We start from the raw sequence: 12,993 nt of genomic DNA, 5'->3' as shown, positions 1-12,993 counted from the left end.
CATTCCGTGTCTCCTGCGTGGACATCTGTCATCGCTGTGGCCTGAACACTGTCATTTACACAGAAAGCACTGAACAGGTTTATTTAATTGAACATCTTCTCACTTTACTCCTATAGATTACATAAAAATCCAAGTGACATGCTGGGAAGAAAATCATTATGAAACATTCAGGAATTCATCTCTCTTCCTTATATTTTATCATATAGACTAAAAAACTGAATGTTACTCAAGACAAGAGAGATGACTTGTGAATTCACTGTCAGCAGGCCAGGCTCTCACAGGGATGAACGTGGCCTGGCCGACGTGATTGTGTCTGTGTACACTGTGCATGCAGAATAATAGCCCTGGAAGGCTTTTTACCCAGAAGCAACCTCTGTAACCATGTCTCCCATTGTCCAGAGAAAAAGAGAGCTACAGTCGGCTGGAGATAAGTCATTAAGCTGAGATGACTGCTTACTATCACTGCAGCATAAAACGCACTGGCGCATGAGCAAAATATATAAAGGGACTGTAAGAAGAAAAGTGAAGCTAAAAGAAAATGACCCTTGGAATTCTAACTGCTATAACACGAAGTTTAAAACCCAGATAAAAGTACAACCCAGAGAAAAATAATAATTCCCAGCGTTAATGTAGCAAAAGCAATTCATCAATGACCTTCTCCTTGCTAAATCCACAGGGCACTTTCCAGACTTACCCTGATACTAGTATATGCCCTATTGCTACTGTTGAAGGTCTCTCTGATGCCCTCTCTGCTCTTGGCCTCCAGGACATTCCACTCTTCTGGTTTTCCTCCTACCCCTCTGACTGGTCCCCATCTTTCACAAGCACCTCTTTCTCTGCTGATCTCCTAAAAGTTCATCTTCCTCAAAATGCTAGCCCTGGGGTGGGAAGGGATCAACCAAAGAAATTATATACATACTAGTGGCCCGTTGCAGGAAGATTCCTGCAATAGGACTTCCTGCTGTGCTCTCCCCTGTCCCGCCTGCTTCCCTTCCTTCTCCCCTGTCCCGCCTGCTTCCCTTCCTTCTCTGCCACCCTGCCTGCTTGCTTCTCCGCAGCTTCGCTCCCTTCTGCAGCGCTTGGCTGCTTTCCACACTGTCTTGATATGCAAATTAACTGCCATCTTGGTTGGGTTAATTTGCATACTCACCCTGATTGGCTGGTGGACATGGCTTGGGTGTAGCGAAGGTGCGGTCAATTTGCATATTACTCTTTTATTAGGTAGGATATGCATAACCCAAGGATACAGACAATAGGGTATTAAAGACCTGGGGTGGGGGTGAGGGCAGGGGACATACATTATACTTTCAACAATAAAGATTTTTTTAAAAAATGCTAGCCCTGGCCTCTTCTCTTTCCTCCATAAGTTGTCTAGGTCCATGGTCAGCAAACTGTGGCTCGCGAGCCACATGCGGCTCTTTGGCCCCTTGAGTGTGGCTCTTCCACAAAATTAGGAGTACCCTAATTAAGTTAATAACAATGTACCTACCTATATAGTTTAAGTTTAAAAAATTTGGCTCTCAAAAGAAATTTCAATCGTTGTACTGTTGATATTTGGCTCTGTTGACTAATGAGTTTGCCGACCACTAGGTTATCTCATTCACTCCTAACACTCTCACTACAACTCCCACAGTGCTCTCCTGAGCAAGAAGATCCATATAAATGTATAATCACCTCTTGCATGTCCCACAGACATTTCCATCTAAATATGTTCAAAGCTGAACTTATAACCCCGAGCTTGAACCTGTTCCCCATTCTATTTCAGTGAATGATAACCACCATCCAACCAGAAACGTGACCCTACCTTATACCTCCCTTCTCCCCCACCCCTATTTCCAAACAATCATCAGGAATCTAGAATCTCCAGAATATTTTCATTACTTTCCTTGTGTGCTGCCATAATGATCTCACACCTGGATTACTTCAGGTGCCTCCAGATGTTCTCTCCAACAATCCATTATCTACACTGCAGCCCAAGGGACCAGCCCAGAGTTTAAATAATCTGACGATGCTCCTTTTTTCAGAAGGTGCTCTCTGACCGCCACCCCCTCCCATGAATGGGCTAGGCATATGTCCTGCGGCGTTCAGACATCTTGGGCTAACAATGATAGAACTGAACACGCCATATCCAGCTGCTCATTTATGAATATTGCCCTCATAAGTTCCTTGAGAGGAGGTTCATATTGTTCATTGTTGGGTCCTCAGTGCCTACCTAGCACAGTGCATGACACTTAGGACACTCAAGAAATCTTTGTGGCTTCTTAACTTAATGATCCATTTTACATTGAGGCTCAAAAGACCAACTCAGTTGGTTTTGTAAGACCAAGCTGGATAGTCATGTGTGCTGAAGGCAAAGACAGATGTGTGTGTGTGTGTGTGTGTGTGTGTGTGTGTGTGTGCGCGCGCACAAAATGGATCATTAAGATAAGAAGCTAGTCTGCAGTCAGAGAAAATAAAAGCATCTATTATCCAGAGAGAAGCGGAGATGTGAGTCCCTGTGATACATAGGAACACTTGCAAGAAAAAGAAACAGGGAAAAAGACCTGTTTACCGTGCAGTGCCTGAGAGGCCAGCCATACTCCTCCCTACAATTGAGTCCCCAAAGATTCTCATCACCTTATGATCCTTGTGCCTTACACTGATTCTCAACAGACTTAGACTAATTCTCAGACCAGCCTATTTCTATTTCCGCCTCATATCTCTGGCCAGTCCAGAGAAAGCTTCTTTCTGCAGGAAGATAGAGCTGGCCTGTCCCTCCCTCCTTCATGCCGATGGGAAAGGGAGTGGCAGAGAAGCAGATGGCAATCCAGGAATCTTACAATTTCTGCGTTGGGGCCATCCAGGTGGCTGCCTCCCACTGGGGAAAGAAAGGAATGGGCTGGTAAAGGAGTAGAGTTTGAGGGACACCCTCTCTGACCACACCCTCTGCTTTCTATACCACCTCCACCCCCTCATCTGTCTCCAGCAGCAAGGCTGAAGGCTGTAAATTCATTCTTAAAAAACAGGACTTTTTGGGAGTACACAAAGGTATATAGACTATTGCTGGTCACTAAGCCAGAAATTACTAAATACTGCACTGGCTCCTCAAAGTATAAGTGGTTACATTCTTCATAGGATCTAACAGCATAGGATCTAACAGCATCTTCACAAACATGGGATAGAAACCAAAGCCTCGGATTTCTATTACTTTTAGGTTAATCATTTTTTAAAAGTATGTTTTTATTGATTTTAGAGAGCGAGGAAGGGAGAGAGAGAGAAACATCGATAGGCCACCTCCCGCATGCACCCCAATAGGGGATTAAGCCCTCTGGGTATATGCCCTGACTGGGAATTCAACCAGTGACTTTTCCATGCACAGGACAATGTTCAATCAACGGAGACACAATGGCCAGGGTTGAGTTAAACTTTTTAATGGTTGTTTCCATTTCTAGGTCCCCAAATGTTCAGTATTTTTTATGTGAGAGGAATGGACACCCTGCTAGAGAAATTCAAAGGCTATGGATGTCCAAGACAATTCAATGGGGAAAGAATAGTTTTTTAAACAAATGCTGTTGAGACAACTGGATTTCCACATGCAAAAGAATGAAGTTGGAACTCCTACCTCACACTATATATAAAAATGAACTCAAACTAGATCACCTGCCTAACTGTCAGAGCTAAAACTATAAAACTCTTAGAAGAAAACATGGAAATAAATCTTCATGACCTTCAATTAGGTAATGATTTCCTAGCTATAACACCAAAAGGATAAGCAACAAAAATAAAAAATAAATTGAATATCAACAAAATTTAAAACTTTTGTGCTTCAAGAGACACCATCAAGAAAGTAAAACAACTCACTAAATGTGAGAAAATATTTGCAAATAATACATTCAGATAAGACACATTGACAATATATAAAGAACTCTTAGAACTCAAAAAAATAAACCAAATAGAAAATGGGCAAAGGATTTGAATGGACATTTTCTCCAAAGAAGATATATAAATGTATTCATAAAAACTGATCAATGTTATTAGTCTTTAGGAAAATACAAATTAAAACCACATGATGGCTTAGCTGGTTTGGCTCAGTGGATAGAGTGTTGGCCCGCAGACTGAAGGGTCCTGGGTTCAGTTCTGATAAAGGGCATGTACCTTGGCTGCAGGCTTGATCCCCAGCCCTGGTTGGTAGTTACACGTGCAGGAAGCAACCAATTGATGTACCTCTCTCACATTGATGTTTCTCTCTCTCTCTCTCTCTCTCTCTCTCTCTCTCTCTCTCTCTCCCTCCCTTCCTCTCTCTCTAAAAATCAATGGAAAAATATCCGTGGGTGGGGATTAACAACAACAACAAAAAAAAACCACACGAGATACCACTTCACACCTGGTAGGATAGCTATAATCAAAGAGAAAGACAACAACAAGTGTTGGTGAGGATGTGAAGGAATTCAAACTCTGATACGATGCTGGTGTGGTGATAAAACTGTTTGGCTGTTTTGGAAAACAATTTGGCAGTACTTCAAAATGTTAAATCACATAATTCAGCAATTCACCTCCTAGGTATACGTCTTCCACTGACCACATGACAGGCTCACCATCTCCTTTCTGGTTCCAGCCAAGGCCTGGCTGGTTCTTTCCGTAGGAGGAGGAACAGTAGGCTGAGTGACAACTTAATTTAAATAAATGATTCTATTCATTGAAGAATTTAATAACTATATGGGTTATATTATTCAAAGTCTATTTCACTTGCGGGCGATATGTTTTGGGTTGAAAAAAAAAGCACTATCAAGCTCTGAAACATACCAATGAGATCCCTAAAGTCTTGCTGTGTAGAGTAGCCTGTGAATCAGCATCAGCATCCCTTGGGAGCTGTTTAGAAATGCAGCATGTCAGGCCTCACACTTGACTTACTGACTCAGTGCTCAGGTGACTCCTACGCACAATGGTATTTGAGAACTATCTGCTCTCAAACACTTTAACGACATTGAAAGGCCAATCCACATACGACAAACTCAAGCTAAACCTACAAGAGGAGCCTGACTACCGAGGACGTGCAGGAAGCAACCAATTGATGTACCTCTCTCACATTGATGTTTCTCTCTCTCTCTCTCTCTCTCTCTCTGCCCTCCCTTCCACTCTCTCTAAAAATCAATGGAAAAATATCCATGGGTAGAGATTAACAACAACAACAATTGATGTACCTCACACTTGACTTACTGACTCAGTGCTCAGGTGACTCCTACGCACAATGATATTTGAGAAGAACTATCTGCTCTCAAACACTTTAACTACATTGAAAGGCCAATCCACATACGACTGGTTAAAGGGTGGCTTTCTGTGCGGCTCCAATCTATTGGGGGAGTGTCAGTCCCAGGAGCAGAGCCAGCAAGTCAGCCTCCCCAGCTGCTTCCTTTTTCTTTTTGGAGGCAATAGTGTCACCTACATTGCAAAAGTGTTCAGATCCACCCCCTAGGGCAGCCCCACTTAGAGATGTTGCTACGGAACATTTTTCCACTTCACCACAATATAATCTACATTCAAACTGACCGTTGGTGGTGAGGCTACTAATGTCATTCTTTATAGGAGAGTATATACCAGTACAATGTTTTTCAAGCTTTGGAACAACCCATTATATGGTCACATATTTAGAATTTAAAAGAGGCCTATAATATGACAAGAACAAGGGCACCCATGACAGTAACTGAACAAAATATTTGTGACTGTCCTGGGAAATCTAGGACATAGGGTGCCAAAACCCGTGAGGCATTCATCACCGGGATGAGAATTCCACTGACCTTGGTCTTTCTCTGGGTACCTACACCAGAAGTTGGGGCGTACCGAGTTCTCTCCCACCCTGGTGCCTTTGCCTGTAACCTCTCCTCTACCACAGCAGCTTCACTTATCTGTCCCTTTTCATCCTTCAGGTCTCGGCTGAAATGCCATCTCCATAGAGAGCTGCTCTGGAAACCTTATCTAAGGTAGCTCCCATACCCCAACCCAATCCAGTTCCTCTCTATGATCATTATCTTCTTAGTATTAATCACAACTATGTTCACCTTTTTTTTTTTCTTATTCATTCATTACTGGCCTCCCCCACCAAAATGGAGGCAAGAACTCAGTCATGCTCACTGTTGTACCCCCTGCACCAGGTACATTCTAGATGTGAAATGAGTTTTTGATGAATAAGCAAATGAGAAAGAATAATATGTACTCAATTTAGAGAATAAATCTTAATAAAAATCAGCAAACACTCTATAGTTTATTAATAAGAATAACAACAATAAGATCATTTATGAATAGACCATAACCTTCCATCAAAACCTTTCACTTCATTACACTTACCAATGAACAGTGAGATCCAATGAACAGTGGATGGTATCACTGAGTGACTGCTTAAATCTCTTTCCCTCTCAGAGCTCTACCTATAAAATGAAAAACTATCTCCCAGTGTTGGATAAGAGGGGAATTCAATAAGATGTCTAAATATACAGTCTGCTACAGAGCAGGCACTCAACACAGTATGGGTTTGATTCTTTATAGTTATGTTTCCCAATTTCAAACTCATCAGGGGACGAAAGAATATGAAATCACATCTCCAGGCCTTCATGTGAACCTGTCTGCCCAACACTCCAGGCCCAAGCATGGCTGTTAGACCCCTCTCTCAAAAGTTAAAAAAATAATAATTTTTTTAATTTTATTTGCAGCACCAGGTTATTTTAGCTATGTCACAATTGAGACATTTCTTAAATGTCTTTAGTAGATCATTGCTTCATGTCATTGTTTCAAGCCAGTGATGATCTTCCGTGATGAACTTGAATGTGGTTTCATTTCTAGAATGAGTTCTAGCCATCTGCTTCAAATACTCTCGATTAGAGCACAGGATTGATAAACAGAATTACAAGGAGCAACTAGCTCACTAAGTTCTGGTTAGAAACAAGGCACAGCAGTAGGAACCACCATGATTAAGAAAAATAAGAGAGTCTGTAAAGCAGTGAAGCAATGACTTTGGGCTCTGGAATCAGAGCGACTGGGGTTCCAAGTCGCATTCTACATTCTTCTAATTAGTGACCATAGGCAAGATCCTTAACCTTTCTGTGCCTTGGTTTCTTCACCAATAAACTGGGGCTAACAACGGTACCAACACCATGGAGTTGTTATAAGGGTGATGAGATGGATCTGTACACACACTGAGCAGTGAATCTGCACTCAGAAAATGCTGGCTGTCGTTATTAAATTCATTCTCAGCCTCAGGATCTTATATACATTTACAAATGAAAATATTCAGAATGAAAGAATGGCACTAAGTGACACACATTAAGTGAGCAGCATTGGTCTTGTAAGATGTGGAACTTCAGGATGCAAGGCACCCCTTTATCTAAGGACGGTAAAGGTCGCCTGGGAGAGGTGAGACTGAAGCAGATGGGGCCATGCAGATGTGGATACAAAAGGGCCCCTGTGGTGGACACTTAATATTTGCCAAACACTGTGGGCACCTCCAAAAGCTATAGAGCAGATACCTTTAAACCCCTATTTTCTAGATGAGAAGTTGTTTCATTGATAACAGCTCAGACTCACAGAGGTTTAGTAATTTCCCCCAAGTCATCCAACCAGTGGTAGATGTAGGTTCAAAATCAGGTCTCTCTGACAGCAAAGTCCATGCTCTCACCACGATGCCACTGGGTGGGGAGGGGGCACAGGGGAAGGAGGGAGAAGGAGGAGATAAAGCACTCTAGCACAAGGTAGGAAAGAACAGAGTGATCTTATTATATGGCAAGTGGAGAGCAAACAATTTATGATTTTAAAAAAGAAAGCGTCCAGCCGGTGTGGCTCAGTGGTTGAGCATTGCCCTATTAACCAAGAGGTCGTGGTTTGATTCCCAGTCAGGGCACATGCCCAGGTTTCGGGCTCGATCCCCTGGGGGTGGGGGCGTGCAGTAGGCACCGATCAATGATTCTCTCTCATCATTGATGATTCTATCTCTCTCTCCCTATCCCTACATCTCTGAAATCAATTAAAAGCATATTTTTTTAAAAAAAATGAAAGAAAGTAAAAATGAGAATAGAAAGGTGGGTTATTACGAGAAAGAACAGAAAGCTAAGGAATTTGAACTTCAGCCTATGGGGAATAAGGACGCATTGTTCTGGCCCTAGCTGGTTTGGCTCAGTTGGTTGGGCGTTGCCCTGTGCACTGAAAGGTTGCCAGTTCGATTCTGTCAGGGCTCGATCCCTTGGTGGGGGCCTGCAGGAGGCAGCCGATCGATGTTCCACTCTCACATCAATGTTTCTCTCTCTCTCTCTCTCTCTCTCTCTCTCTCTCTCTCTCTCTCTCTCCTCCCCTCCCCCCCCATCCCTTCCTCTATCTCTTAAAAAATATCAATAAAAATAAAATATTTTTAAAAAGGAATCATTGTTTTGTTTTTGCTATATGTGTGTTTTTAATTGAGTACTACTACTGCCACTACTAAGCGCATTTAATGAACATCAACTAAGGGCGGGCGAGGCTCCATGCTAAACCATTTGCACACATTCTTTCTAACAGTTACAACTATGCAATTTAGGCACTGTTATCCCTATGTCACAAATAAACAAGGCCCTGAGAGGTGAAGCCACTCACTCAGACGCCTTCAGTAAGTGACAGAGGGGGGTTCATACTGAGTGAGTGTGAAGTCAAAGCCAGTGCCCTTTCCCCTGAAACAGGACTGCAGAAAAACCACCCTTGGTATGGAGAGCTAAAACAGGAGAAAATGGAGCCAGGGAACTAGTAGAAGCAATACAGAGATCCGCAGTGGGGAGATAAATGTCTCAACCGAGTCACTGTGAAAATGGAAGGGAGGTGACAGAGGGCACATGTGTTCATGACCTTTTCTTTCACTCACTCCATTTCTCTGTCATGATCTGCCACCTGAAGTAGAAACCAAGTTAGCTACTATTCCAGTCTCTGACTGTCCTTGCCTTCAAGCCCTGATTTGAGTCCTGTTATTCACCCAATAGCAAACAATATTACCAGGGCTAAATATGGCATCATGCTCTAATCTGTTATCTGTATTGAAAAGTAATCATTCAAGAGAATAAAACTAAGCCTATCCACATCCAATAGATCCATCACGCTTCACATATCTACAACTTGCTAAAAATCTGACTTAAACACGTAGTCTGTCAAGTCAGGAGGGCACATGCTGAGCTCTGCCAAATCCTACCATTATTAAGGTTCATCCTGATCTCAGAGGCCACACGGTTTTATAAAATGGAATGAGGTATCTATTGGGGGGTTGGGGGGGCTGCTTTCTAGTCAATATTCTAGGGAAAGTAGCACAATAAAGAAAGCAGTAGGAGCCCTGACTGGTTTGGCTCAGTGGATAGAGCGTCAGCCTATGGACTGAGGGGTCCCAGGTTCGATTCCGGTCAAGGGCATGTACCTTGGTTGCGGGCACATCCCCAGTAGGGGGTGTGCAGGAGGCAGCTGATCGATGTTTCTCTCTCATCTATGTTTCTAATTCTCTACCCCTCTCCCTTCCTCTCTGTAAAAAATCAATAAAATATTTAAAAAAATAAAAAAAAAGAAAGAAAAAAGGCAGTAGGAAATGTATGCATCGTGAATATATCTTTCAAACTAATACAAATGCTAACTGGACAATTACTTATATTATCTCATTTAATGGACTCAAGAGTTAGAAGTTTTAGTATTCCACCCCCCCCCCCAAAAAAAAAATACACTTGCACTAAAACCTTGGTTATAGTCCTTCTCTTTCAATGACAAGTTTCAATATTTTAAGTGGAAAATCAGTAGTATAGCTAGGATACACAGAAGTGAGTTGAAATTCATAAAGATAAGAGTACAATTGCCCTATCCATACACACAGTTAATACATAAATATTCCCAACATTTTACAATATTAATTTCAAACATCTAATATGTTTCTGAGATGAAAATGATGAAAGAAATGGCACTAGAGTCCCACATTCTAAGGATAAAAACAAAGAAGGAAGATTTACATATATTAGATAAAGCAAAATTTTAAAAAGCATAAACATTCTAATTTTGCAGCTATTACTTGCATAATGATCTGTGGTTTGTATCTTTTAACCTGTTGGAGTTCGTTTTATTCCTATGTACAAAGACATACATGCATACTAAAGAATCCTGCTCACCTATGCATACTCAGATCAACCAAATATGGAACATTTAGCAATAAAGTCCTTTCTCCAAAGGCATGCTTACTACTATGTCACTATCCAGTGTAATATAAACAACCTTAATAAATAGACCAGACATTAAATTGATTTTTTTTCCTTTTCATCAAGTGGGGCTCCCTGCAAATCCAGTTATACAAAAAATTCCATTCATCTTTTCTTCAAATCTGAGTGTTTCTTTACGCCAGATATCATTACATCCCCGCTAGTCCAGCTGCCAGTCACAGCAGCAACTTACTGCAACTCCACCCTTTTCCCACCTTCAGTTTCAATCGTGCATTTAATTTTTTCCCTATTATAGAAAAATTAGGTTAGGAGTTCAAATCCTCAAAGTAGTTAAGTGAACTCTCACATATACATTATTTAACCCCAGGGAATTGTCTGTTTAATTGCCACTCTCTCTCCTCCCGCAAGGACTACATCTTATTTTGATGGTGTAATGGAAAGCACTGCATTAAGAAAGAGCAAAAACATAATGGGTTTAAATTTTTAAACATCTAACCTTTTCACGAGTCACTGCTAATCGCTTGCACCTGTGCCTTTAATAATCAGCCTGGCAATTAGGAAGGCAAAATCCCCAGGACAGAACTAGTAGGGATGCCCCAATCACAGCCATTGCCACTTCCGGGAGAGAAGAAAAGCTATTTTGGCATAAGTGACATGAAGGAAGTTTTACGTTAGTTCCACCAAATCCTGAGAACAATAGAGCTCCTCGTACTTAAAATCTTCATCTTCTAAAAGTCAAGATTTAAAAAAAACTATATCTTTCTATATCTTCAAATATTAAGTTTTGACTACATTTTTCAACTTTAGGTCTCAGGTGGGGGGGGGGGGGCGGGGATGGGGGAAAAAGGCTCCAGAATAAGCACAATACTCAAGGCAGGGAGGGGAGCTAGTCTTTAAAATAAATTTCTCCCCGGGGGGGAAATTCAGACCCTTAACATTACACCACTTAACCGTTTATCTCACTATGAAAGGCAAACTTGGCGCACAAGTGGGAACATCCTGGAAATGGGGTGGAAGTGGTTCCACATCAGTGAGCACACACGCTTGGAAGGTTCAAATATGCTCTGTCAGTTGTAAGTCCGTCCTCAGCAAGTCATTTCCCCGTGGGCTGAGGCCCCCCACATCAGGGGAATCTTCCTGAACCGCCCATGGCCGAAAGGGATTCCCTGTGAGCAGCGTCTGGACCACACCTCTGGTCACGCACGAAGCTGACCAGGGCTGGAGGGACTGCGGCTGCTCCAGAGAAGGAAGGACAGGGCTGGTGACCGATATATGTTCCCCTACAAATTCCTCGGGAGAACCCCTAAAATGGCTAGGCATCCCAGCGTGTTCTTGTCCTCAGTCCTGGCCATCCGCCACCAGATGTTGGTCATTCTGTGGGGCCGACTGGGAGGATGCCGCGGTCCGGCAGCTGCCAGCCGGTGACAACCTCAGCGATGTGGTGGTGGAAGCATCCATTCGGGGTATAAATAAGCTTCCGGGCATTAAAACACTGCCACGTGAAACATCAGAGAGCAAACTCCCCACCCACTGCAGAAGAAATTCCCCCAGTTTCAAAGCATCGGGGATGAAGATTCCAAATGACCTGTAGCAAAATTTTCTTGCAGATTTTTTTTTTTTTAAAGTCCTCTTGCTTGCTGAGGAACCTAACTGAGAAACCTCCCAAAGAGGTGATACCCACAGCTCAGGTCACGGGTCCTGCATTTACCTCGTTAGCGAGGGAAGGAGAAGTGTTGGGATCGTTACCCAGGATCCTTCCACTTGTAGCAAGAACGAACACCCCAAAAAGCACCCGGACACTCCGCTCCCTGGAGGTCCAAAGCCCTCCGAGGAAGACAGAGAACTCTCCCTGCCAGCCTGCACCCCAACCCTCTCTCTGCCCCGGCTGCACCGCCAGCAGCCCTTCGGTGACTCCCGGCGGCTCCAGAGAAAAGCCTTGACTGCACGGCGCGCGCCCGGGGCTGACCCCCAGGAAAGCCCGGCAGGTCCCCCTTCTCCCCACCCTTCCAACCTCCCCCCGCAGCCCCTCCCCGCCACCTCCACCGGGCACCCCCCCCCCCCCCGCGCCAGCCCCCTTACCTGATAATGTCGTCGTTGTGTCCCAAGAAGAATTTCTGGCTGTGCTCGCGGGTGTTGTAAACCACTCCGACCCCGGCCACGAAGTAGACCACCTCCTTGCCGGCCGTGTAGTACAGGTTGTTGCGGCACTGGTGACCCCGGTACCCGTAGACCCACTCCAGCCGGAGCTGGCCGCTGGGCGCCGTCCGGTCCGCCATGATAAGCCGACCCCACGGCGCCCCCCCGGCCGCCCCCCGCGCGCCGGTCCGCGGCCCCTGCGCGCCGGGTCTGTCCTCGCCAAGGTCCGGGCTGCGGAGGACCTGCAAGGGCTCAGTGCACAGCGCCGAGCGCTGATTTCCGCGGCGACGCACAGACACAGCCCTGCGCGCCGGGCGCCACCATCATCCGCCGCCGCCGCCGCCGCCGCCGCCGGAGACGAGCCGCCGGTGCGCGGCCGCCAGACCCCGCCGGGCGCCCCGGCTCCCTGTCCGCGGCGAGGCGTCTTCGGAGGCGCCGGCACCCGCGCGCGCACGCCTCACTGCACCTGCAGGCTTCGGCCCCCGGGAGAGGTTCTGGGGGGGGCCGCCCCGCCTTTTAAAGCGGGGATCCGCATATCTGAGCACTGATTGCCCAGTTCTCTCCCTGAAGTTTGCAGTGCGCGGGGGCTGCCCGGCAGGCGGCGGGATTTATTCTGTGACAGCTTTGGTTTGACAGGGAACCCGGCTAAGCTTGGCCATCACCATCCTCGGATCCGAAACCG

At 44.7% G+C, this 12,993-nt stretch overlaps 1 protein-coding gene across 2 annotated transcripts in view; it reads right to left on the bottom strand.

Moving 5' to 3' along the window:
- The window catches only part of EML6 (EMAP like 6), a 195,213-nt gene extending 182,762 nt beyond the window's left edge, over window positions 1-12,451 (bottom strand). For both annotated transcript variants that reach the window (XM_054728320.1, XM_008162130.3), the window contains exon 1: window positions 12,255-12,451. In XM_054728320.1, the coding sequence (XP_054584295.1) occupies window positions 12,255-12,451 (197 nt within the window). The remainder of the gene's footprint in view (window positions 1-12,254) is intronic.
- Window positions 12,452-12,993: the final 542 nt, after the last annotated feature.

Source organism: Eptesicus fuscus, chromosome 16 (genome assembly GCF_027574615.1).
Source record: "Eptesicus fuscus isolate TK198812 chromosome 16, DD_ASM_mEF_20220401, whole genome shotgun sequence".
Taxonomy (NCBI): domain Eukaryota; kingdom Metazoa; phylum Chordata; class Mammalia; order Chiroptera; family Vespertilionidae; genus Eptesicus; species Eptesicus fuscus.
Note: the sequence above shows the minus strand (reverse complement) of the source record. Positions and strands in the feature narration are given on the sequence as shown.